Source organism: Equus caballus, chromosome 1 (genome assembly GCF_041296265.1).
Source record: "Equus caballus isolate H_3958 breed thoroughbred chromosome 1, TB-T2T, whole genome shotgun sequence".
In the NCBI taxonomy this organism is placed as follows: Eukaryota; Metazoa; Chordata; class Mammalia; order Perissodactyla; family Equidae; genus Equus; species Equus caballus.
In genome coordinates this window covers 1,040,195-1,066,542 of record NC_091684.1, presented here as the reverse complement: position 1 = coordinate 1,066,542, position 26,348 = coordinate 1,040,195, and the positions used below count along the sequence as shown (strand labels likewise).

Sequence of the window (26,348 nt, the reverse complement as noted above, 5' to 3'; positions counted from 1 at the left end):
ACCTGGCAAATGTGGGTCCTTATCTGGTCCTTGAGCACTCAGAGGGGCTCAGTGTGAGAGAAACAGCTAGCATGGCTCTGCAGGAATCCCAGGGCCAGGTCAGGGCTGCCAGAGGCTGACCACGGGCTCTGACAAGGCCACATCTTGCCCTCAGCTGAAACCAGCCCTGGGCGCTGGACCCCAGGATCTCTCCGTCCCAGGGCTGCCGAGTTCCCCGTGACCATCCAGGTCCGTTCCAGCCAGAACAGAGCTGGGAGGATGCACAGAGAGGAACCTGGCTGCAAAGACCCCCTCACAGTAGAAGAGGCCCCTCTAGTTGGAGACAGCACTCCATGCCGAGGTGGATGGAAGCAGAGCTCCTCAGTGTCTGCACTGCACAGGGGCAGGAGTCAAGTTCTAGGGGGAAAGCAGGAGGGACCCCGGTCTCCTGCTGCTGGGCACGTCCCCTGTGCGTGGGGGGAACGGCCAAGGGCCCCGAGGACTGGGCAGCCCGGGAGCCTGCGTGCCCCCCTTCCCAGCCCAGAAGTGTGTTTCTGCAGGATAATCCTGTGTAAATGGGAAGCTGACCTCAGCCCTCACTCACTCCCTCCTGGCAGGAAAAGAGCTCGCAGGAGAGGAGGAGCTGGAGCCAGGTGGGGGGAGCCAGCTCCTTCCCCCTCCCTGCTGCCCCAGGGGCCGGCCACAGGCAGCTCCTCCAGGGAGGCCCCGCAGGCCTCCGCCAGGGACCAGCTTCCACCGTGACCAGCCCTGTTGGACAAAGTGGCCCAACTCAGAGGCCAAATGGACACGTGCCCCTGCCCTGCTGTCCTTGTGGGGGCAGGGCAGGTATGGTCTGGACGGCAGCGGGGATCTGGGATCAGGTGCAGGTGCAGGTGCACCCTCACCCCCCAGCAGTGGGGCCGGGTAGAAACCAGCCCCGACCCCAGCCAGGCCCTGCCCTCCTGGGGGCTCCACGCTAGCGCTCAGAGAGGTTGGGCTGAGGCTCCTCCCTGGCACATATGGCCCAGTGTCTGTCCACACTGTCCTGTCAGCCTCTGTCTGTACTCCATCTGAGAAGGGGCCCCATGGGCCACAGGGGACAGCTGACCAGCCCCTTTGAGGTGTCTGGAGCTGCCCACCTGGCCTGGGGTCCTGGCCCCAGCAGAGCCTAGACCTCTGGGGCTGCTCTGTCCCAGGACCTCAGGTGGGGGTAGGTTATCACTTTACAGAAGTCACCTGCCCCCCGGTTCATCATTCAGCCACATTTGCAGGTTCTTCACCGCATCTCCGGCAGTGCTCTCGGGACACAGCATCCAGCAGACGAGCTCCTGCAGTGTGGAGAAGTGAGGGTCCAAGGCCCTGGGAGCAGGGGCTTTGCAGGGCTGGGGAGAGGTCGGGAGCAAGTCTCCGTGAGATAAAGAGACAGGTGGAGACGTGAACATGTGAGCCTGGAGTTCAGAGCTGGGCTGGAGGTGGGCGTTTGGGGTCGGCCAGGGCATGAGGGCATTTCATCATGAGGCTGAGAAGAAGACCAAGGACTGGGGCCTGGAGGATGAGGGTGGGGATGAGAAAGGAGCCCGGGCAGGCCGGGGAAGGAGGGTCGATGAGTCAGCCGTGTGAGGCTGGCTCTCTGCTGTGGGCGGCAGCCTTACTCGGCCTAGTTTGGGGCCTTCTGAGGACGCTCTAGTCTATTGAGGCTGTAATTTAGGAGACTGAGAACGGATGTGGCCAGCGCTGATGGCCAAGGGAGGGCTCTCAGACGTGTGGGTGTGCGCCACATGTCCCTTCTCTCGGTCCCACACCATCTCTCCCCCGCTGGGCCTGGAGGCAGGGGAGCAGCTGGGGGCTCCGGAGCAGGGCTGCCCACCCTCTGGGCCTTTGTCCCCAGCACCTTGGCCCTTGGCTCCCCTCAGCTCAGCCTGTGCCAACCAGGCAGCTTTGCAGAATGGCAGCCAGAACCTTCCAGGGGACGTAGCTCTCAGCCCCACCTTAGCGCCCCCAGCCTCCCCCTGGTCTGCTCATGACTCCCTCGCCCTCGTGCAAATCTCCCCACCCCTGTGCCCTCCCAGGAGCCCAACACCACAGGCCCTCGGGGGTCCTGGGGTCCGATGGGTCCTGGAGACTCTTCAGGCACCGAGAATCTCAGGCTGCAGAACTGCTAGGACTTCTGGCTCTTGTGTTGAAGACCGGTTGAAGGGTTCTTCGTGGGAACCCCAGCACCCGTGGACAGCCCTCCTGATTCGAGACCCCTGGTTCCCCAACCTCCTGCTTCAGGGCCCTGCCGTTTCAGCCCCTCTGCACCCGCACCCCGGCTTCCCATCACCCCGAACTTCACCTCTGGGTCTGAGACATGAGGACCAAGGTGCTGCCTGTTGCTCAGGGTCAGCCCAAACTCCCCTTGTCCCACCTCAGTCAGCACCACCCCCTCCCCGGCCTGCAGGGTCAGTACTTGCCCTGCCCCCTGCAGAGCCTGGCAGCTCCAAGCGAGCGCCCCCAACCCTCCCCCGGCTGCTGCCTTCCCTGCAGGCTTCGTACACTCTAGCCACCCCCACCCTTCTCAGAAAGCCAGCCACCTGGCAGGGGTACCAACTTCCTGCTTCCCCCCAGAGACCTTATCTTTGTCCTCACACATCCTGGGGGCCCTCCTGCCAGCACAGCAGGCAAGCTCTCTGTCCCAGCCCCCACCCCTTAAGGGCCCTTCCTGGGCTTCCCTCCTAGGTCTTCACCTTCTTTCTCCTCTCGCTTCTCACCTCAGCCTGGAAACAGGCTCCGGCCTCCTGTCTTATAAGCAGAAGGGAAGGAAGCCCCAGCCTCTCGGCCCTTGGTAGCCAGCATCCTCACCTCGTTCATGCCCACGTGCGTGTTCCCGGCAGCTGGCAGAAGGCCTCCTCAGCTCCGGCATGTGACCGGCCCTTGGAGGCGCCCAGTGGTGTCTGTGGGAAGGAGAGACTCCGCTCCCAGCCCTGCTCTCTGCTTCATCCCAGGTTGCCCGCCAGCACTGTGGGACCCCAACCAGCACGTCTGTGGTCCAGACGGTCCAGATGGGGCTGCTCAGTCCTGCTGTACTGACTGGGATGCTGGTTCCTGCCCACCGGGATGTCCAAGTAAATTTTAGAATCATTTTGTCAAGTCCAGTCCCCCTCCTTCGAAAGTTTAATTTGGGCAAAGTTTACATCTTTGCAAGATAGAGCCTTCCGGCCTGTAAACTTGGTTCATTTCCGCACTCAAACTTTCCGTTAACATCTCTCAGTTTTCTGCGTATAAAGTCTTCCACATTTTTCATTAGAGTAATTCCTAGATATTTAATATTTCTGTTCCTTTGTAAGTGGTAACTATTGAGAAGAATTCATTTTCTGTTTATTGCTCTTGTGTCAAAAGACAAGTGACTTTCGTTTATTGACTATGCCCAGTACGCTTGCCAAGCTTTCTGACGAATTCTACTGACTTATCTGTAGATTCTTCTGGATTTTTTACATTCCCAGTGGCCTTGTCTCTGAGTAATGATGGCTTCACTCTCGTTTCCAGCCCTTTCGACTTCTACTTCTCGTAACCTCCTGTCCTGGTTGGGACGTCCGGGCAAAGTTGGGCAGAAGTGGTGAGGGCAGCCCCCTGTGCTGTCTCTGGTTTCAGAAAGTAGGACGTCTGCTGTGAGTTGTGTTTTGATCATATCTGCTATCAGATTAAGGAAGTTTCCTCCTATTTCTAGTTTGCAAAGACTTTATTTATCTATTATCACAAATGGATACTGAATTTTATACATTTTTTGCTTCTGTTCAGATGATATGATTTTTCTCCCTTGGTATTTCAGTGTGGCACATTACAGAGGTTAGTTTTGTGGTGTTAAACCCACTTTGAACTCCTGGGGAAGAGCCAGTGTGGGCGAATTAGGTGGCTTTGCACGCATTGCCCATTCTACTGGCTCTGGGCCTGGGTTTTCTTTGTGGGAGGTTTATCTTTCGTTCAAAACAGCATTATTGAGGTCTAACTGACATACGATAAATAGTACACATTTGAAGTGTACAATAGTACATACTTGAGTGTTTTGACATACGTGTATCCTTGTGAAACTGTCACCACAGTTAGGAGAATGTGCTTTTCTGTCACCCCAACAGCTTCTCCTTCCTGTCGTTTCCACACCCACCTCCAGGAAACCACTGACCTGCTTTCTGTCCCGGTAGGTTAGTTTGCATTTCCTAGAAATTTATATAAATGACATCACACAGCGTGTCCCCTTTTAAGTCTGGCTTTCTTCACTCAGTGTTATTCTGAGATCCATCCACGTTGTGCTCCATAGTTCACTCATTTTTTAAAAAAAAATTGTATTTTTTATTTATTTTATTTATTTTTTTTCTTTTTCTCATCAAAGCCCCCTCGTACACAGTTGTGCATTTGTAGTTGTGGGTCCTTCTAGTTGTGGCATGTGTGATGCCGCCTCAGCATGGCTTGATGAGCCGTGCCATGTCTGCGCCCAGGATGCGAACGGGCGAAACCCTGGGCCGCTGAAGTGGAGCGTGCGAACTTAACCACTCGGCCCGGGGCCGGCCTATAATTCACTCTTTTTATTTATCACATCCATAGTGTGGATGTCCGCAATCTGTTTGTCATTCACGTGTTGATGGACATTCTGGTTGTTTGTAGTTTTTGGCTATTATCAATGATACGCTATGAGGATTCATGTAGAAGTCTTTTTAGACACACGTGTTGTAATTCTCTTGGGTAAATACCTCAGAGTAGAACGGCTGGATCAGAGAGGAGTATGTGAACTTATGAAGCCCGAACTGTTTTCCAAAGTGGTCGTGCGATTCTGAGCTCTGACTCCTCCATATCCTCTCCAACAATTCAAGTGCTGAGAGTTTTAATTTTAGTCGTTTTCCGTGTGTAGCGCTATTACCTTGTGGTTTTACCTGGCGTTTCCCTAACAAGTTATTTGCCATCCATGTTTCTTCTTCACTGAAGTTCAGATATTTTACCTCTGATTTTATTGGGTTGTTTGTTTGCTTATTCTTGAGTATGAGTATCTTTTGGATATAAGTGCTTTTTTAGATACATGATTTTCAAATACTGCTTCCCGGTCTACAGCTTGTCTTTCTGTTCTCTTAACAGTCTATTTCAAGGATAAGTTTTTAATTTTGATGAAGTCCAATTTATCTATTGGCTCTTTTATATCTCATATTTTTGTTGTCATAGCTAAGAAATATTTTCATAATCCAAGGTGACAAAGAGTTTTTCCTGTGTTTTCTTCTAGAAGTTTTATAACTTTAGGTTTTACATTTAGGTCTATGATGCATTTCGAGTTAATTTTTGCATATAGTCTGAGGTATGGATCAAAGTTCATTTTTTTCTACTGGATTGCCTTTGACAGAAATCAGTTATCCATATATTTGTGAGTCTTTCTATTCAGTTCCACTGATCTATTTGTTTATCTTGACACCAACACCACATTTTCTTGATTACTACAGCTTTATAATAAATCTTGAAATCAGGTGGTGTTAGTCCTCTAAATTTCTTACTCTTTTCCAAAATTGTTCTGGCTCTTCTAGGTCTTTTGAATTTCCATATGAATTTTAGCATAAGTTTGTCGATTTCTACAAAAATGTTTTCTGGAGGTGTGATTGAGATTGCATTGCGTCTCCAGATCAGTTTGCTGAGAACTCACGTATTAACAACACTGAGTCTTCTGGTCCATGAACACGGAATATGTGTCAATTTATTTAGGTCGTTTTAATTTGTCTTAGCAGCCATTTGTGGGTTTCAGTGTATAGGTCTTTCATTTCTTTTGTTGGATATATTCCTAAGTAATTCATATTTTTGGCGATATTGTAAATGCCATTTTCAAGTTTTAATTTGTAATTGTTTGTTACTAGTATATATAAATAGAGTTGATTTTTGTGTGTTGATCTTCCGTCCTGCAGCATTGCTAAACTCACTTATTAGTTCAAAAAGTTAAGTAGAGACATGGAAGATATAAAAAAAGACCCAAATCAAACTTCTAGAAATGAAAGCTACAATGTGTGTGATGAAAATTGTACTGGACAGGATAATATATATATGTTAAATAATTACAAAAGAAGATGAGTATAATGAATAAGGAGAACTTTAGTAAGACAGGGATAATCCAGAAAAAGTCAAAGGAAAATCTTAGAACTGAAAAATACAGTATCTGCTATAAAAAAATCATTGGACAGAATTAAAATCAGATAGGACATGAAATCAAAGGATCACGTGGAATGATATCATAGTACTCAAGGTGGCCTGCAGTGAGTTAGGAATGCCTATTGTGCTAGCAGCATAGCTGAAAGCCAATCGCAATAAAACGGAATTCTGAAAAAATAATTAAGCCAAAAGAAGTTAGGAAAAGAGGAACAAGGAGTCGATGGGCAAACAGAAAACAAACAGCAAAGTGGCAAACAAACTCTGCCACGCCAACATGCATCTTATACAAATGAGCTGAGCAAGCTAATGAGATGGCAGACTGGATAAAGAACGAGGCCAAGTTCTACACCATTTATAAGAGATGTGCTTTAAATATAATGACACATATAGGATAAAAATAAAAAGATGTTAAAAATACATACCATGTGATTAGTAATTACATGAAAGCTGATATGGCTACGTGAATGAGAGACAAAATAGACTTCAAGACAAGGAGCATCACTGAGACTCATGATCATCTTCCAAGGACAACAGAGCCAGTTCCCCAGAAGGACAAGGTAGTCTTAAAAGTGAGTGCAATTATTAACAGTTTCAAAATACGCGAAGCAAAAATTGACATAACTACGAGCAGAAATAGACAAAATCATATTATAGTTGGAGGATTTACCATTCCAACTCAGTCATTGATAGAATATATAGACAAAAGATTCAGTTATTCATAGAAAATGTAAATAACGCTATCAACCAAAGCGACCTAATAAAAATTCGTAAACATTCACAGAACAATTGCACACTACACATGCTTTTCAAAAGCACGTGGGAAATTCACCAACATAGCCTGTATGTGGGCCATACAGCAAATGTCAACACATTTGAAAGGACTGAAATCATAGGAGTGTTTTCTCAGGCCACACAGAATTAACCTAGAAATCAATAACAGAAATATATCTGGAACCTCCCCGATATATTTGGAAATTAAGCAACACATTTCTCAATAATCCAAGGGGCAAAGAGTAAATAACAAAGAAAATGAGAAAATATTTCAAATTGAATGATGATAAATACAAAACAAACCTTCCCACAAAGAAAAATCAAGACCCAGATGACTTCAAACATTTGAGGAAGAATAATGCCAGTCGTACACAAACTGGAGAGGAGAAACAGAGAAGGAAATGCTCTCCACATGCATTCCGCTGAGGCCGGCGCAGCCCTGACATTGAACACTGTTAGGAAGCTGCAGGACAGTAGACTTTATGTGCTTCGGGTCCCTCGCAGAGCATTCGCAGTGAGGTTTCCGCAACGCATACAAAGGGCAAAGTATCACAGCCAGGCTCAGGTTGGCCCAGGAATGGAAGGCTAGGGTGACATCCAAAATCATCAAGTAACTGACGACACTAACTGAATAAAGGGGGAATTATGTGCTTATCACCATAGAGGCAGACATCCATCTGACCAAGTTCAACGCTTATCACCATAGAGGCAGACATCCATCTGACCAAGTTCAATGCTTATTCATGCCAAATCCAACATCTATATGGACACACAAAGGACTTTGAATGGCCACAGAAAAATCTTGGAAAAGAGAAAAATGTCAGGATTATAATATTCAATTTCGTTCTATAGCCACAATAAGTAATGGCAGTGGGTTGGCGTGAGGATAGACAAGTAGACCGATGGACAAATGGACAGTCTGGAAATAAGCCCACACACGTACACTCGGTTGATTTCAGTCAGAGTGCAAAGGCATTTTAATGGGAGAGGGAAGCCTTCAGCCAGTTGTGTCAGATACCAACTTGGGAGAAGCAAAAACCCTGGCATTTCCCTCACACTACACACAAAAATGGACTTGAGATGGTCCTAGACCTAAATGTGAGGGCTAAAATGATAAAGTGTCTAGAAGAAAACATGGGAAATATCTTTACAACTTCGGGGAGGCAAAGTTTTCTTAAAGAGAATACAAAAAGGAAAAAATTGATAAATTGGACTTCCTAAGAATTAAAACCTCTTTGGTTTCATCAAAAGACACCACAATGAAAAGGAAAGCCAGAGACTTGGAGAAAATTGCCAAGAACTTGTACCCAGAAAACATAAAGAACTCCTACAAATCAGTCATAAAAAGACATAACAAGAATAACAAAAAGTCAATGCCAACAGATGATTCTCAAAAGATACATGATTGGCTAAGAAGCACAGAAAAGATGCTCAACATCATTAGTCATCAGGGAAATGCAGATCAATACCATCTCAAGACAATGCTCCACACACACAAGAACGCATAAAATTAGAAACATTGAGGTCAGCTGCTGGAGAGGAGGTGCGGGAACTGGAACTCGGAACTTTGGAAAAGAGTTTGGGCTTCCAAATAAGTTCACGTACTCCTACCCTCTGATCCAGCCGTTCTCCTCCAAGTTATTTACTCAAGAGAAATGAAAATATCTGTCCACCAAAGTCTCCTACAAGAAGGTCCATAATAGCTTTATTTATAATAGCCCCCAACTGTAAACGATCCAGGAAATCAACACTGGTACAATGTGTAGAGTTTGTTCAGATTTCACTGGTTATAGAAGCACCCATTTGTGTGTAACTCACAATTTTCTCACGTGTAGCTTCATGTGACCACCACAGCAATGAAGTTAACTGTGTCCGTACCACAAGCTCCCTGGAGCCGCCCCTTTACAGTGAGCCCCTCCATCCCCACGTACCTAACCCCAGAAAACCACTAATCTGTTCTTCACTCCTATAATTATCTTATTTCAAAAATGTTGTATAAATGGAATTATGTACAGTTCCCCTCCATATCTGGTAGGTTCCACACCCACAGCTACGGAGGGCCGGTATCCGCGGCGGGTCCTGGAACCGATCCCCTGCAGATGCGGAGGGATGCGGAGGGATGACTGTAGAATGTACCCTTCTGAGACTGGCTTTCTTCGTTCAGCATAATTTCCTTGAGGTTCATACAAATCGTTGCATTTGTATCAATGCAACGTGTCAGTGGTTCATTCCTTTTTATTGCTGAGTCATATTCATGGTATGGATGCACCACAGTTTATTTAGCTGTTTACCCATTGAAGGACATTTAAGTAGTTTCCAGTTTCTGGCTACTATGAATAAAGCTGCTGTGAGCATTGGTCCACCATTTCTCCATGAAAATGAGTTCTCATTTCTCTGGAATTGCGCAAGAGTGCAATTGTTGAGTCATGTGGTAGGTCTAGTTTTGGGCTTAAAAAGAACTGACAGATTATAGCTGCGCCATTTACATTCCCACCAGCAATGCTGGGTGATTCCATTTCTTGATTTCCTTGCCAGCATTTGGTATCATCACTAATCTTTTGAAAAGCCAGTCTGGTAGCTCTGTAGTGATATCTTACTGTGTTTTTAGTTTGCATTTACCTAACGGCTCATGATGTGGAGCATCTTTCATGTCCTTGTATGACATCCTTATATCCTCTTCTATGAAGTGACTGTGCATGCTTATTTTCTAATTAAATGTTTTAAAATGTTGAGTTTTTACATACTCTGAATACAAGTCCTGTGTTGAGTATATGATTTGCAAATATTTTCTCCCATTTATCATTTTTATGGAATTTTGCCTTTGGTATTAAATCTAAGAATACTTTGCCTCATCTTAGGTCCCAAAGATTTTATTACATTTTTTCTAGAAGTTTTATAGTTTTGCATTTTACATTTAAGTCCATCATCCCTTTTGAGTTAATTTTTGTATAAGGTTTGATGTTTAGGTTGAGGTTCATTTTTCCCCCCACAGATAGCCAATTCTCCCAGCACCATTTATTGAAAAGTCTACCCTTCTTCTGTTTAATTGGCTTTGTTCTTTTGTCAAAAATTAATCGAGTGTATTTGTATGAATCTGTTTCCAGGTTCATTCTGTTCCATTTGTCTATGCGTCTTGATTACTGTAACTATTCAGTCAGTCTTAACATTGGAAACGGTGATTCCTCTCACCTTTTTCCTCCCAAAATATCAGGCTATTCTAGGATCTTTCATTTTCCATATAAACTTTAGAATAGGTTTGTCTATGTCTACAAAAACTCTTGCTGAGATTTTGGGTAGGAATTCCCTTAAATACATACCTCGGTTTAGGGGGAATTGACATCTTTACTACATTGAGGCTTCCAATCCATGAACACATATGTCTCTCCAGGTATTTAGGGAGTATTTGATTTCTTTCATCAGCATTTGGTAATTTTCATCAGACTTATCCCGCAAACGTTTTCTTAGATTTATGCCTAAGTGTTTCATTTTCTTTTACGATTTTTTATTTTTTTGAGGAAGATTACCCCTGAGCTAGTCTTCATCTGCCACTAATCCTCCTCTTTTTGCTGAGGAAAACTGGCCCTGAGCTAATATCCATGACCATCTTCCTATATTTTATATGTGGGATGCCTGCCATAGTATGGCATGCCAAGCGGTGCCATGTCCACACCCAGGATCTGAACCGGTGACCCCCAGGCTGTCAAAGCAGAACATGCAAACTTAACTGCTGTGCCACCAGGCTGGCCCCCTAAGTGTTTCATTTTCTTTAGAGAAATTTTAAATTATATTGCATGTTTTATTTTGAGTTCCACCTGTTCATTGTTAGTATAGAGAAATACAACTGAGTTTTGTGTTTTGATCTTACATGCTGTAATCTTACTGAATTCACTTACTAGTTCTAGGAGGTTTTTTTTTGGTGGGGTCCTTGGGATTTTCTACATACATGATTGTCATCTGTAAATAGAGACTTTTAAAAAATTTCTTCTTTTCCCATATGTATGCTTTTATTTATTTCATTTTTTTTGTCTGATTGCAATGGCTAGAACTTCCAGGAATATGTTGAGTAAGAGCAGTGAGAATGCTTGGACTCATTGTACTGGCGCTGATCTTAGAGAGAAAACATTCAGTCTTTCATCATTACATTTGATGTTAATTGTAGGCTTTTTCGTAGATGCTCTTTATGAGGTTGAGGAAGTTCCCCTCATTGCTAGTTTTCTGATTTATCATGAATGGGGTGCGAATTTTGTCAAATGCTTTTTCTGCATCATTTGATATGATAAAGTGATTTGTCTTCTGTAGCCCATTGATGCGGTAGATTACAATGATTGATTTTCAGATCTTGCACCAGCCTTGCATGCCTGGAATTATTACACTTAGTTGTAGTGTCTATTTTTCTTATACATTGGATTATACTTGCTAAAATTCTGTTGGTGATTTTGCATCTAAATTCATTAGGGATATTGGCCTGTGGTTTTCTTTTTCTGTGCTTTGTCTGGCTTTAGTATCAGGCTAATCTTAGTCTTATAAAATGAATTGGGAAGTGTTCCATCTTCTTTTATTTTCTGGAAGAGATTGTGTGGAATTGGTATATTCTTCAGATGTTTGGTAAAATTCTTTAGTGAAACACTCTGGGCCTAAAGATTTCTTTCTCAGGAGTATTTAGACTTTATTTTTTAAAACAGTTTTAGATTTTTACACAAAAATAGAAAAGATAGTACAGTGAGTTACGATACACCCCACGTGCGGTTTTATTATTATTAACATCTTACACTAGTGTGGTACATTCGCTACAATTAATGAAGCAATATTGATACATTATTATAAATTAAAGTGCATAGTTTACTGGGATTTCTTTAGTTTTCCCTGAAGTCCTTTTTCCGTCCCAGGATCCCATCTAGGATGTCCTATTGTGTTTGGCACATCTCCCTAGGCTTCTCTTGGATGTGACAGTTTTTTATACTTCCCTTGTTTTTGATAACCTTGACGTTTTTGAGGATTACTGGTCAGTTTTTTGTAGGATGTCCCTTTTCTGGAATTTGTCTGATCTTTTTCTTACTAGATTGTGGTGATGGGTTTTGGGAGGAGATCGCAGAGGTGAAGTGCCATTGTGATCACATCATATCAAGGGCACATACCATTGCCACCGTGTCAGCGAGGACGCTGACCTCCATCACCTGGCTGAGGGCACGTCTGTCAGGTTTCTCCACTGAAAAGTTACAGTAAAGTTATTCTTTTTCTCCCCTTTCCACACTTTACTCTTTGGAGGGAAGACACTCTGTGTGGCTCACACTTAAGGAGCAGGAGGTTATGCTCTCCCTCCGTGAAAGCAGAGTATCTACACAAATTATTTGGAATTCTTCTGCATGGGAGATTTGCCTCTTCTCTCCATTTATTTGTGTATTCAATCCTTTATTTATATCAGTATGACTCACAGATATTCACTTTACACTTTGAGTTATAACCCAGTGTGGCTTTGTCTACCTTGCTGATCATGCTGTCCCGGCTTTGGCCCTCAGGAGCTCTTGACTTAGCCCCTGTGTGCTTTTGGCAAACCTCCATCAATGTGTTTTGTTTTTCGTTACTGTTTACTTTTTATCACTTCTTTACTTCCTGGCATTACAAGAAGCTCCAGGCTCACCCTGTGCGTTTCCTGCCCAGTCTTAGAAGCAGCCATTTCCCCAAGAAGCCCTGGTGCCTTTTACTGGAGACTGGCATCAGAAACAGGGCTGGGCGTGCTCGCTGCTGCTGCAAGGTCTTTGCTTCTAGGCCTCTCAGCTGACAGAGAAGGAAATACTCACGGCTGTGCACGCATCTGTAAATATTTCTGTTTGTGCCCATCCGTACCTGACGTAAGATAAACGTGAGGTCTCGCTGATGTCTCCACCTCAAGGCCCTCACCAGGCAGTCACTCGCCTCCTCTCCTCACTGAGCTGTGAACATCCACTCCAACAGTGAGGACCCTGGCTTCAGGAGCATCCTGATTTTAACCTCTTTTATAGGACTATTCAGGTTATCTATTGCCTCTTGGCTGAATTTTAGTAGTTTGTGGTTTTCAAGGCGGTTCATTTTTATAACTTCTACTTCTTTGCCAAGATTTTCTATTTTTTAAATTTATCTCAAAAGAATTTGAATTTATTGTGGAAGCATTTTTTATGAAGGCTGTTTTAAAATCCTTGTCAGATAATTCAACATCTAATTCCTATTGGTATTAGCATCAGTTGATGGTCTTTCGCCATCAAACTGTGGTTTTCCTGGTTCTTCCCATGATGAGTGATTTTCAGCTCTGTCCTGGATATTTTGGGTGTGACGTCAGGAGACTGCCAATTCTTTCTGGATCTTCCATTTCGGCAGATAGTCGCCCTGTTTAGGGTTAGGGGATAGGTTCGGCCTTCTCTGGTGGCTTTGGTTCCAACGACAGCGTAGTTTTCAGAGTGCCTGCAGAGCTTCCCTGACTGTCTCATCCTCCTGGTGCTGCAGGGCTCCCACTCAGTCCCTGCTGGTCCCGGGGTGTCCACTGTCACTGCGTGACTGGGTATGGTGGGAGCTGAAGCCACTGGGCCTGGGTGGAGGGTGAGACACACAGGGTTTCACCGCTGCTGTGGCTGTGGGCAGATCAGGCAACCTGCCTGACTGTGGGTCTGAGTGAAGCTACCCTGTCAGCGTCGCCAGCGGGACAGGAAACCCCCAGCCTGGGCCCCTTGCTCACGTCTCACGTCTGGTGATGCTTAGGACCACAGAGGCTATTAGCTGCTCTGCTCACACACCAGAGACAGAGTCACTCTAAGCTCTGGGAAGTCCCTCACTGTTCCCATTGATCCGGCTCCTGCTTCTGTGTATTTGACTCTGGACTGTGATCTCTGCCACTGCCCCAGCTGAGTGGCAGGAGCAGGCTGAGGCCCTGGGGGCTGCAAGGCCATGAGGGCCGCTCTCTGGGCCTTGATACTCGGGCCCCTTCTCCTGTCTCTCAGGGCAGTCCCCACTGGTAAGTCTCTCCTTCTCCATCCACAGGAACTTCTGGAAGTAGCAGCTTGTAGATGCCCAGGCTCTGGTCATGAGGGTCTCCTGCTGTGACCGGTTGTCTGCCTGGGTCTCACGCAGCCCAGAGATGGGTGGCGCTTCCTGGGGCAGGAGGGCATGTGGGCTGCAAAGTACCAACCCCCAGAGATTCTTGTGCTAGCCCTGACAGAGCAGGTCCAGTCCCAGGGTGAGCCCAGGGCCCCCAGCCGCACTGCTCTGAGCCGGGCATGGGGCTGGTCAGAGCCAGATGGAATGAGGGGACTCGGCTAGCATCTGGTCCCAGTGACCCAGTCAACAGGTGCTGACGAGTCCTGCTGCTCCACCTGCTGTCTCTGGGGCAGGGCTGGGGGCGGACGGGGGCATGGGAAAGCCGGCTGCACCCGGCAGTGAGGGTGAGTGTTGGGCTTGGCACTGGGACAAGGAGGGAGCCACAGTCCCAGGGACATGCCACACCAGGTTGGGGGGCACAGATGTGCGGGAGGCTGCTGAGTTCAGACGGCAAGAGGCCCAGTCATGGGCAGGAAGCTGCGGAGAGGGGTCCTGCCAAAAGGAACTGCACAGAGAGGCGGGAGGCGAGAGCGTGGGCCCCCAGTGTCATGGATCTACGAGCGGGTGGGTGTGTGCCAGTGTGAGAGGAAGAGTGTGCACATGTGAAGGTGTGAGCATGAGTGTGTGCATGTGCAAGTGTGTGTCAGGGAGGGGACGCAGGAGAGAGCAGGTGCGCGTGGTTCCTGGAAGCAGACAGCAGGAAACTTTACTGGGCAGGCTGATCCAGGGCTCTGGCCAGGAGGTGACCACCCAGCTGGACAGAAGGGCCCCAGGTAGTGGGGGTGGGAACCTGTGGGCAGTGATGGTGCAGCGGGAGTGACATGGCACACTGGCGGGGGTCTTGTTTTGTGTTAAAGAGGCAGATGCTGCTGCTCGTCTACATCCCAAGAAGAGCAGGTCTGGAGGGCGACGACGAGGCTAGGGGTGGGGAGGCGGGGGCAGTGACAAACCCCTGGGCAGGGGGTGGGAGAGACGTGCCTTCCTCTGGGCCATAGGGGGTCTGCCCTCTATCTCCTCCCCAGTCAGCCCAGGACGGGCCCTTTAGGAGGTCTGGGGTGGCCCAGGCTGTGGCCACAGGCGCCATCCACATAGATGTCCCCATGGCAGCTGTTTTCTTTCACCTGCACCAGCCCACGAGGGGGCGAGAGGATGGGGGGTCAAGGGGCTGAGATGAGGTGGGCTGCCAGGGGCTGTGTGGGGAAGACCAGGCTGCAGAGGCCTAGACAGGGCATAGTGAGGGGGATGCGGCTGTGGTCTTGGTGGGACTAGAAGGTCCAGGGGGCACTAAGACCCTCGGAGACTGAAGGGGGCCAGATGCCTGCTGTTGGAGCACTCAGAGGCCAGCACTGTGGAGAGTGAGCCAGAAGGATGGCGTGTGGTTAGGGGGAACGGACACTGGAGTCTTCCTAGATGCTGGGCTGCTGTGGACAGGGAAGAGTGAAGGGGACACTGGACAATGCGGTGGGGGACAGTCAGGCGGGTGGAGCTGGGTGAGGGGGGAAGAGTTGGGGGAGGGGCGCAGTGGGCTCCAGGGCCTGCAGGGCCTGGAGTGGAAGTGGGAAAATAATGTTTGGGAGGCAGAGTGGGACGGTGGCAGGAGCCCCCCAGCTTTAGGCAGAGGAGGACAAGGGGAATTCCTTGCCTAGGGGTTAGGGTCACCCACAACGTGGGGGCTCCAGAGGGCCAGGAGGGAAGTGGCTGTGGAGCTGAGGACACTGGGCTGTGCGGTGCCAGGGGCCAGAGGCTGGCCTGTGTGACCCCGCATCACCTTTCTGGACTGGTTTTGCTGAGTGTGGGCGGGGGGGACATCTGGCTTTGCGCTGAGGCCTCGAAGCAAGGCCTTGGAGGCATCCTTACTACCCAGCTCGCGCCCGTGGATGTCCCGCCAGGCACCAACGGTCTGTTCCATCTAAGGCCCCTGGTGCCATTCGCAGGTGGACCCGGCGACCTGAGGCTGGCGTACAGACCCAGCCCGTGTGACGGAGTGGTGCTGGTCCAACGCGAGGGGAAGTGGGGACACGTGTGCAACCGGGAGTGGACACAGAGGGAGGCGTCCGTGGTCTGCAGGCAGCTGGGCTGTGGAGATGCGGTGGGGGCCCCCAAGTACGTCCCACTGCCTGGGGAGATGCAGCTGCCCTGGCTCCACAACGTGTCCTGCAGCGGAGAGGAGTCCTCCCTGTGGGAGTGCAGCCTCGGGGCATGGACGCGGAGCAAGTGCCCCCACGAGTGGGTGGTGGTGGCTCTGTGCAAGAGTAAGTCAGGGCAGGAGAGGTGCTGGGGGGACGGAGGGTAGGTGGGGGAGGGGGAAGGGGATGAGAGAGAGGGAGGAGGAGGATAGGTGGGGAAAGGGGGAAGGGGAGGAGGGCAGGTGAGGAGGAGGGCGGGTCTGGGGGTGGGGCCAGGACCACCTTGTCTTCTGGACATCTGAGGTGGTCTGAAGACCCCTGCAGTATCTAATCACGATTTCTTACACAGACTGCTGGAGGCAGGTGCTTTCCCTTTGAGGTCTGCCTTGAGGGTCTTCAGCTGTCTCTGGCACTTTTCCTGGTGGAGGGCCTGTGAGGCCCCTCATAGCATCCTGTCTCTGAGGCTGACCCACTGCATGGTTCCTCTGGCTCTTGTTCAGAAACTGTTCAGATTTTTAAGAGCGTGACAGCAGAGCATCAAACCAGGCATGGGCCCTCTGAGCGGGACCTTCTGAGTGGGGTCCCCTTTGTGGCTGCCTGTTCAGAAAGGCCCCGCCCCTCAGAAGGGGCCCTGCTCACCCAGTACCCACCCCCTTGAAGAAGGGCAGGGCCACTTTCGGCTGCGACCCCCTGGCAGGCCCTCAGGCACAATGCCCGGCGGGGACTGCCATGCCCAAATGGAGGCGTCTGGTCGTTGAGGCAGGCCGCAGGCTCCAAGTGGCCATATGGCCCCCAGGACCCGCACCTTTGTAACGCAGCCTGTGCTTCGCAGGCGGCACTTTTCGGGAGATCCGGCTGGTGCAGGGCCGCAGCCCCTGCGCGGGGCTCCCCGAGATCAGGAACGTGAACGGGGTGGATCGCCTCTGTGGCCTGCACCAGGAGGAGGCCACGGTGTTCTGCCAAGAGCTGAGGTGCGGCCCCGCGCTCCAGGCCTCCCGCCAGGGTTTGGGCGTCGTCGGGAAGTATATGACCTGCCGGGGCACCGAGAAGACCATCCGGGACTGCAGGCTCAACAACAACCTTCGCAGCGGCTGCGACTTCCAGCAGGATGCAGAGGTGGTCTGCTCAGGTGAGGCGGCCCTGCCTGCTCTGGCCCCCACAGGCCCAGTCCCGCCTGGGGCATTGCCTGCAGGCCATCTGAGAGTGGCCAGAGGGAAAGGCTCGGCTCTCACAGTGGTTCTCCTGTGGACACCGGGGCAGCTCTCTGTATAGGGGAAAGAAGAGCAGGCTGGGAGGTGAGGGAGAGAGGAGAGGAAAGAGCTCTTTGAAAATCTGACACTCTCGAATTACTCTGAGACCTAGAGGTGGAACTGAGGAAGTGTCCTTAGACGGCTTGGCAGGTGCCACACTGAGCGGGCTGCAGGTGTGCCCAGGTCTGTGTGCACGTCTCTGGGTTTCTGGCGTCCTAGCAGAGGTGTCCCTGCTTAGAACCCCCAGGCTGGTTGGGGTCCTGGCTGTCACTGCAGCAGCTGCACTGTTTCAGCTGTGGTTGTTGTGTGTCTAACACTCGTCAGTCACTGCCTACCAGCCCCGTCCCGAGTGTGTGAGGGTGCGCCGGCCCTCATAGATCCTGGCTGTGTTCTGGGAATTAGCACAGGCTACAATGAGGTGGACAATGGTCTGTGGCCCGAGGGGTGCCTTGACTTTGCCTCTGAGATTAAACAGGGCTTTGATGCCACCACTTTGGGCAGGCAGAGGCTGTGTGACACACACAGGCACCTGCTGCAGATGACCCTGACCTCTGACCTTGGGGATGTGACCAGGGACCCCTGCTCTGTTCTGGTGCAGGGCGGATGTGCCCTGTGCTTGGAGGACCCACTGCCTGGATACAGGTGACCCCACCTGGCTGGAGCCTCTTGTGGTCCAGGGCGGTGGCTCCAGGCTCAGCCATTCACCCAAGAACACCTGTCCCTAACAGAGTTTGTCTGCTCCCAGGACACACTGAGGCCCGGCTGGTGGGCGGTGAGCACCCCTGTGCTGGGCGCCTGGAGGTGAGGCGTGGCCTGGCCTGGGGTGCCATCTGCGACTCTGACCTGGACCAGGCTACGGCCCACGTGGTGTGCCGAGAGCTGCAGTGTGGTGTGGCCGTGTCCATGCCCAGGGGCACCCACTTCGGCCGTGGCTCTGGGCTCATATGGACGGAGGCCTTCCACTGTGCAGGCAACGAGTCCCTGCTGTTCCACTGCCCTCGGGGGCCCGGGCACCAGTGTGGGCACGACCAAGACGCCGGGCTGAGGTGCTCAGGTGAGGCCAGCAAGGTGGACTCTGTGCTGGCCCTGCCTCCGTCCCTCTGTGACTCTCTCTGGGGCTCTGAGCCCAGCTGACACAGGCGCGTCCAGCCGAGAGGGTGTGCGGGTTCCCAGCGGAGAAAGTCTTGCTTCTGCTGGTTGAGGGAAGGGGAAAGAGGGAGCCAAGAGTTCTGGTCACAGAGGCACGTGCCCCCAAGGCCGCACCACGAAGTGTGGGCTCCTCTGCTGAGATGTATGGGGTGGATGCTGAGGCTGAGGTGGGTGGGGAGCTGGTGGGAGCAAGGGCACATCTCTATGGCCACCACACTGGGTACAAAAGAAAGGAATTGCCACGTGCTGGGTCTGCGGCTCAGAGGGACGCTGACACCCCCACTTTCCTCAGAGTTCCGGCTGGTCAACGGCAGCAGCAGCTGCGAGGGGCGCTTGGAACTCCAGGTTCAGGGGGCCTGGAAGCCCCTCTGTGCCGCCCACTGGGACTTAGCAGATGCCACCGTCCTCTGTCACCAGCTCAACTGTGGCAACGCGGTGGTCACTCCCCAAGGAGGCCATTTTGGGGACGGAGATGCTCCCATCTGGCCCGACGTGTTTCACTGCACAGGGACAGAGCCCTACTTGTGGAATTGCCCAGTTAGCACTCTGGGGGCCCCAGCCTGTGCCCTGGGAAACGCAGCCGCCGTGGTCTGCTCAGGTGTGTCACCCAGCCCTGGGCAGAGGGAGGCAGAGAGCAGAGAGGGCTCTGCGCCGAGACGGTGGTCCTCTCCCCTTTACAAGCCCAGCGAGGGTCCCTCCCTGATGCCCTGCCGGCCCCTCCCGCGTCCCGCCTCCCTCCCCAGGTCTCCCTGACGCCCTGCGACTAAGAGACGGGCAGAGCCGCTGCGATGGCCGAGTGGAGATATCCCTGGACGGGGTGTGGGGCCGCGTCCTGGACGACGGGTGGGACCTGCACGGCGCGGCCGTCGTGTGCCGGCAGCTGGGGTGCGGAGGCGCCGAGCGAGCCTACGACGCGCCTGCACCCCGGCGCGGGGCCGTCCCGGTGCGGCTGAGCCGTGCGCGCTGTCTGGGCACCGAGAGCCGCCTGACCCAGTGCAACGTGTCCGCGGCCCTGCTGGTGTCCGCGGGGACCTCGAGGGACGCGGGTGTCCTGTGCTCCGGTGAGTAAGGCCCCAGCGGCCGCCCCTCCGCCCCCCTGGGGCCGGCCGCCCTGACTCGGTCTCCCCGCAGGGAGCCGCCGGGTACGGCTGGCCGCGGGCCCGGGCCGCTGTGCAGGGCGTGTGGAGGTGCTCCACGGCGGCGCGTGGGGCACCGTGTGCGACGACGGCTGGGACCTGCGGGACGCCCACGTGGTCTGCCGGCAGCTGGGCTGCGGCGCCGCCCTCAGCGCCCCAGGGGCCGCGCACTTCGGGGCTGGGGCCGGGCGCATCTGGATGGACGAGCTGGGCTGCGGGGGCCAGGAGTCTGCGCTGTGGCAGTGCCCGTCGGAGGGCTGGGGCCGGCACGACTGTGGACACAAGGAGGACGCCGGCGTCTTCTGCTCAGGTCGGTCCTGTGGCTGCGTCGCTTCGTGGGGCAGCTGGGTATCGAATGGCCGTGCTGTCTCAGGGTAGAACAACGCGCACTTCTTTCCGAGGTTCCGTAATGTCTCCAGGGACCCTCCCGGTATCCGTGTGCTCTTGCTGCTGTGCTGCCGCCAACGGAGACCTTTGGGGGTCTGTGCCCTGCGCGGGGCAGGGGTCTCTGGAGTAGGGGGGGCTCATGTCTGCTCAGATGTGCTCTGGTCCTGGACCAGCGCTGCCTGGGGTCTGTCTCCCCTGCTCACAAGGTCATCTCACGTTTGTGCCTAAACTTCTCCGGTCTCAAATTCTTAATTTTGATCCATATTTTAGTGTGCGGGAGAGCCTTCCAGAGTATTTTTAAGGCGGTGTATGAGGGGGTATTTGGTCTGTTCTTTAGCTCAGACATACCTGAGGCTCTTTATGGTGATCTGTCTGGGTGTGACTATTCTGGAGTGATGGAATTTTGTCATTTATTGGGGTGTGAGCCTGTGGGGGTCTGGGTGGGACTGCCTCCCTGGCATCTCCAGGCAGCCCCCCCGGGGGGCTTGGGCATCTGCTTGTGGTCTCTTCTCATTGATTTTGGTTCTTGTTTTTGCTTTAGGAAAGTTTTCTTCAACTGTGTCTTAGATGATCGCATTTGTTTCAGTCTCCGTGTTTCTTAAGTAAAGGCTCATTCTTTTGGGTCTTCCCATCCTTTTCTCCCTTTCTCGCTCTCACGCGTTCTAGGTGAGTTTCTCGGGGGCAGGCCACATCACTGACCTGCCTTTCTGTCAGTTCTGGTCTTTGTGTTCCTGGATGTGCATCTTGCCCTCGTGTTTTCGTTGTCCTTGAAGTCCTTCCTTCACTCTGTCCCGTGGGCTCCTCAGGCAGCTGTGGTCACATTGGGCTGACAGGACCCTGAACTGGGGACCAGCTGCTGGCTGACAGCACCCTGCGTGGGGACTGGCTGCTGGCAGGGCTGGGACGTTCCCTTTCTCTCATGGCTCAGCCTGGCAGCTTCTCACTTCAAAAGCGAGAGCAGAGGCGGGGGGTCCCCCCCACCCAAACTCCTTCAGTTGGCTGAGGTCCTGAGGCGAGCCCAGACTCAGGGGTGGCGATAGACTCATTACAAGGGGCATCGATACAGGCAGGAGATCTTTGTGGCCACTTTTATAATCTATCACTGATGCTTGCTGACTAAGATGTTCCAACTGGGGATTAAACCTGGTTACCTGTGGTTAACTGCTACCTGCATCCTTGTGGTGGGAGATGGCTATGGGGATGTGTGATCCATGTGAGGTTGAGGCCAGGGGCTCACTGGGTCAGATGTCATTGAGTGGCATCGAGGTTGGCACTGGAACCCCCTCCTTTTGGCCTCTTCTTTCAGAGATTTCCCTTGGCCTGACTGTGCTTGTCTTCCAGAATCGGTGGCCCTGAGGCTGCGAGGCGGCACCCACCACTGCACTGGGTGGCTGGACGTGTTCTACAATGGGACATGGGGCGCTGTGTGCAGTAACACCCTGAAGGACACCTCCATGTCCATCATCTGCAAGCAGCTGGGCTGTGGGGAGCAGGGCTGGCTGGAGAACAGGCCCGTCCACGCTGCAGGCTTGGGCGTCTCCTGGGTGGACAACATTGAGTGCCGCAGGCTGCGAAACTCCACGCTGTGGCAGTGCCCCTCAGCCCCGTGGAACCCACGCTCCTGTACCCGCGGAGAGGAGGTCTGGATCACCTGTGCAGGTGGGTCCCTGGTGGCCTGGGGGTGTAGTGGGCTGGAGGCAGCTGACATATCCCAAGTCCCCGGCAGGGGCTGCTGTTGACCCATAGCTCGGGGCTTGGGGGTCACTGGGCTCCACAGACTTCATTCTGAAGCTTTTCAGGGCAATTTACGTCGGAACGCTGGCTGTTTATTCCAATAGGATCATCAGAGCAAACGCCCCAGGATTCCACGGAGACTCTCAACTGCTTATCCACCCACAGCTGCCCAGGTACCCCTCTGTCGTCTCCCTTTCCGCTCCCCATGCCGGCCCTGCCCCACAGTGACCACAGCCCCTCCTCCAGAGGAGGGCGCGCTGCGCGTGCGCGGGGGAGAGGACGACTGCTCCGGTCGCGTGGAGCTCTGGCACGTCGGCTCCTGGGGCACCGTGTGCGACGATTCCTGGGACCTGGCGGACGCGGAGGTCGTGTGCCGCCAGCTGGGCTGTGGGCGGGCCCTGAGCGCCCTGGCGGGGGCCGCCTTCGGGCCGGGCTCGGGGCCCGTGTGGCTGGACGAGGTGCAGTGCCGGGGCAGCGAGGCGTCCCTGCGGAGCTGCCCCGCGGAGCCGTGGGGACGTGGAGACTGCGCGCACAAAGAGGACGCGGGCGTGCGCTGCTCCCGTGAGTGGGAGGCGGCGGGGGGCCTGGGAAGGGGGTACCAGGAGGGTTCCTAGAGAGGACACCTTATCCTGGGTGCTTGGGGTGCTGCCCTGCGCTGCATCCCTCTGGGTGCAGGGGCACCAGCTGCCTTGTGGCAGGTGGGCAACCCGCCAGGCTCGGGCTGGGCGGGGGTGGGGCGCTGCTCCCAGGGTCTGGGTGAGGGTCTGGGCTGCTCAGGGCTGTGGGCGCCTCGCCTTCCTTGCACCGAGGTCTCACAATTTCTGCTGCAGGTGACAAGGGGACCACTGCCCTACCGGAGGCATCTGGTGTGTGTGCTCTTCCTCAAGCTTCAGCTCATGCCCTCCTGCCTGGCCAGGACCCAGAGGGGCCCTTCGGTGGGCTCTGCCGGAGGAACCCCCCTGGAGTCTCCTGTGGGCTGGTGCCTCAGGCACCGCCTCCTTAGGTGGGCCGGCGAGGTCAGCAAGACCACGACCAGGGCTCCTGAGACACCTCCTTCTCTGAGGGAAACTGCTGTGCATTCCCCTGTGCCAACCTGAGTGGAGAGCCATGGGTGGGGCAGGGGGGACAGCGGGCCCAGGCCCTGCCCAGCCATTTCTCTGAGGTCTTTCCCTTGCCTCCTGGGGGATTTGGCCCTGGTATGCTGTGGCCTCTTGGACACTGTGGCTCTGTGTCCACACACAGCTGAGGGCAGTGGGCAGTCAGGACCATAAGAGCTGCCCTGCTGGCCCCCTGCCTCCTGACCCCCTGCCTCCTGGACCCCTCCCTCCTGGCCCCCTGGCTCCTGACCCTCTGGCTCCTGGACCCCTGCCTCCTGGCCCCTCCCTCTGGCCTCTCCCTTCTGGGCTCGTCCTCCTGACCCTCAGCCCTGTGACCTCAGGGCCATCTTTGGAGAAGGAGCAGTATAAGGCCCATCTCTCCTCTCCGTGCCCCTCCCCCTCCCTGAGAGGCTTGGGTGGTCCAGGCCCAAGGTCACAATACCCCAGGCCACAGGGAAGACCCCGCCTCTCACTGTCCATATAGGCTCTACCCTGGTTCCTCTACCTGCCCTCAAGGCTGGGAGCCTGCCCGTGACCTTCTGCTTCATCCTGGGCACCCTCCTGGGCATTGTCTTGCTGGTCCTGGGGACGAAGTGGTGCCACGACAGAGGAGCCTGCAGGGGTAGGTAGGCGTGGCTGGCAAGGTTAAGACAGGGCCCTGGGGATGGGGCAGCTAGGGGGCAGCTCTGAGACCCCAACCCATCGCAGGCCCCCTCTGTCCTGGTCATTGCCCTGTGTGCCAGGTCCAAGCCCGATCCCGCATGGCTACTTCTCATGATCCTCCATGGACCCATGAGTTGTCAGGCTCTGCTCTGCTTCTGCCATGGGCTAAAAGAGAAGATCCCTGTCCCGGAGCTCCCAGGGCTCCAGGTCCCCATCCCTGATCCCTCGTCTGGGGAGCTGGGAGCTCTGTGGGGTGTGCTCAGGGCCCGGGACCAACAAGTCTCACCCAGGCCCGCCTGCCTGGGTGCTCCGGAAGGGTGTGGCCCCCCCATGGGGGATGCTGCTCTCGGTGGGGAACTGTGGCAGAGGAGCCAAGGTTCCGAGAGCCCTGGCCTGCTTGAGAGACCCGGTGGGCCTGAGGGTGGGCATAGACTGCGGGAGCGTGTCTCCTGGAAGGTTCTGCTGTGGCCTTTGCAGATTCCAGAATGTCGGGGAGTCTGCACTCAGAAGGTGTCTATGAGGACATCGCAGCCATCCCTGTGGAGGAGAAAGACAACAGCCCAGGGGGGTCTCAGGACCTGATGCTGGAGGAGGAGTACGACGATGCCCAGGAGCTGGAGCAGGACCCCGAGGACGAGGGAGCAGAGGAGGGGGCGCCCCTGAGCTCCGTGGGTGTGCACCTCTGCGCCTTGGCCTCCCTCGCACTCTTTCTGCTGTACCGGTCTTATGTCCAGTGCTCTGCTCTGACTAGTGCCTACATTTAAAGATCCTGATGGCCGCCTTTTTGTGTCTGTGATCCTCACTTCTGTCACAGGCTTGTGTGTTAGGATGTTCAGCCGCCCCTTCAAAGCTGCTTGTTAGACTGGAGTCTTCTCATGGGGAGACGTGGAGTTTAGGGAGGGTCCTAGGTTTTCATTTGGGTTTCTTTTTGTGGCTGTGCACAAGAGTGCTTCTAGTACCTTGTCTGTGGTCAGCTGCGGGGGCACGGTCAGTTCACTGCCGCCCTGACACGTGCCGTTCAGTTCTTGTCTAACCTGGCTTCGTGGTGCAGCAAGAAACCAGGGCCGCAGAGTTCTGGGGGCCCTGAGGAATTACTGAGGGTCCAGTGCATGTCTTTCTCCTTAAACCAGGTGGGGCTCTTCACAGCCTGGGCCCAGAAGTTCGGGCTGGGACGGAAGACCAGGGTGGCCGGTGCCCCAGGACGTGATGACCCTGAGCTGAGAATGGGGGACATCAGCGAGACCAGAGGGTGGGAGAGAACCCAGGTGCATGGGGGCTTTCATTTTCCTCGTAAGATGCTATTAAACTCACTTTGAACTCGCTCATTCATCCGTTAATCCATCTCAGAAACATCCACCAGACACCCACCTGGCCCCGGTTCTGTGTTGGGCTCCCTCCTGCCTCACCATGGTCTGGTGTAGGCTCTGAGCGTTTCATCGGTCCTCATCCTCGGCCTCCTGCCCACACCTTTCCCCCAGTGTGTGGGGCACCCTGATGACCAGCTCCTGGTCACCCCTCCTTTCATCTGCAGGCAGCACTCAGCCTGGCTCGGGTGTGCCAGAATCCCTGGCACTCGGGGCTGTCCTGATTCCTGCTCTGATTCCTCTGACACAGGCCCTTTTGTGACCACATACACACAACCACATTCCCCGCCCCCCCCCCCCCATGCCTCCCGACCGCCCCCTCCCCATCTATACCCTTTCTGGGAAATAAGTTTCTCTGAATTCTCTTCCCTGTGTGATTCTGGGCTAGGTTTGCAATGACCACACCCCATATCTAGTCTTTCTGGGCTCCCACTCTCCCTTCTCAGCATCCTGGGAAATACTGGGTTTAGTTGTCCTGTGGTCCTCTCGTCTATGGGGTCTGCCCACTGGTGCCCCCAGTTGCCACCTGCTTCTCAATGTTTACCTTCAGAATCTGGCCAGCTTGCTGTGGCCATCACTGGTGCTGGCTCTGTGAGCAATGAGGACTCCACCCAGGCCCTTGGGGTCTCTCTGAGCACTGCCTCCCACCCCCAGTCCTCCCCCTGTGCCCTCTCCCTCTGGGCTGTGAGAGAGACACTGCTGGTGGTCTCAAGGACCAGTCTGCTGAGGAAGGTGAACTTGAAGGTCCTTCTTGGACATGAAGCCTTGATGAGGGAGCGAGGGTGACATTCAGAGAGGCTGGGCTGGGGCCTGTGGGGTGAAATGGGGCGAAGTGGGCGAGAAGGGCGAGTGGCAAGATTCTGAGGTTGTGCTGGAGCAGCTCTTGACAGAGCCTTGGGGGGAGAGGAGGGGTTTCCTGGACATCTGAGCTCACCTGGCACCGCAAACCTGTGTACACGCAGGGCCTGCCTTCTGACCTCAGGAGTTGGCCAGCCAGCCTGGCTTGACGGTGTCCCCTGGATGTCCCTGGGGCCTGGGGGTGGGAGAAGGTGTGCAGGTGGGAGGGCGTCCCTGGGGTCAGGGGCGAGAGAATCGGGCTGGCAGGAAACGGGGTGGGAGCCTGAGCATGGGACAGGGGACCTGGAAGACACACGGGGAGCAGAGTAAGGATGTCAGACCCACAGTTGGGGAGGGTGGGGCTGTAGGAGGAGGAGGCAGGGCTCCTTCTGCACATGCGCTTTCCCTGCACGGCTCTCCTTTCGCCTGCCCCAGGCGGCACCCCTAAGGGCTGAGTGCCGAGCTGGTTCTCCATGGCGCCTGGCCCTCTCAGTCCATTCGGGGTGCTGACTGGGCACCTTGCAGGCAAAGGGCACTGGGCAACCCCCCTGAGGCAGCTGCAGGTCCCGGTGCCCCTGAGGCCCGTCTGGGAGTGTGGGTCAGGGCCCGGCGCAGGCTGCAGGGTGGAGGTGCTGGA

The 26,348-nt window shown here is 53.6% G+C and overlaps 1 protein-coding gene across 13 annotated transcripts; it reads left to right on the top strand.

Moving 5' to 3' along the window:
• Nucleotides 1-13,630: 13,630 nt before the first annotated feature.
• SCART1 (scavenger receptor family member expressed on T cells 1) lies at nucleotides 13,631-24,832 on the top strand. 13 transcript variants are annotated; one of them, XM_023636299.2, is made up of 14 exons: nucleotides 13,631-13,885; nucleotides 15,903-16,220; nucleotides 16,927-17,223; nucleotides 18,090-18,398; nucleotides 18,786-19,091; nucleotides 19,237-19,554; nucleotides 19,625-19,939; nucleotides 21,358-21,675; nucleotides 21,855-21,923; nucleotides 21,997-22,311; nucleotides 22,581-22,616; nucleotides 23,332-23,469; nucleotides 23,988-24,182; nucleotides 24,641-24,832. In XM_023636299.2, the coding sequence occupies exons 1-14, from the start codon at nucleotides 13,819-13,821 to the stop codon at nucleotides 24,715-24,717; spliced, it is 3,078 nt and encodes a 1,025-aa protein (XP_023492067.1). In that variant the 5' UTR covers nucleotides 13,631-13,818; the 3' UTR covers nucleotides 24,718-24,832. The 13 variants fall into 13 exon arrangements, 8 of the variants coding, with proteins under 8 accessions (XP_023492067.1, XP_070131286.1, XP_023492063.1 ...); XR_011441267.1 differs by having other exon boundaries at nucleotides 13,637-13,885; nucleotides 23,332-23,473; nucleotides 23,988-24,178; XR_011441266.1 differs by having other exon boundaries at nucleotides 13,637-13,885; nucleotides 23,332-23,473.
• The last annotated feature ends 1,516 nt before the right edge of the window (nucleotides 24,833-26,348 follow it).

Coding starts and splice junctions, on each gene's coding strand:
- SCART1 (XM_023636295.2), top strand. CDS start 13,819: ATGAGGGCCGCTCTCTGGGCCTTGATACTCGGGCCCCTTCTCCTGTCT. Junction 18,399..18,785: donor CGCCGGGCTGAGGTGCTCAG/GTGAGGCCAGCA, acceptor CACTTTCCTCAG/AGTTCCGGCTGGTCAACGGC. Junction 22,617..23,331: donor TGCCCTACCGGAGGCATCTG/GTGTGTGTGCTC, acceptor CTGTCCATATAG/GCTCTACCCTGGTTCCTCTA.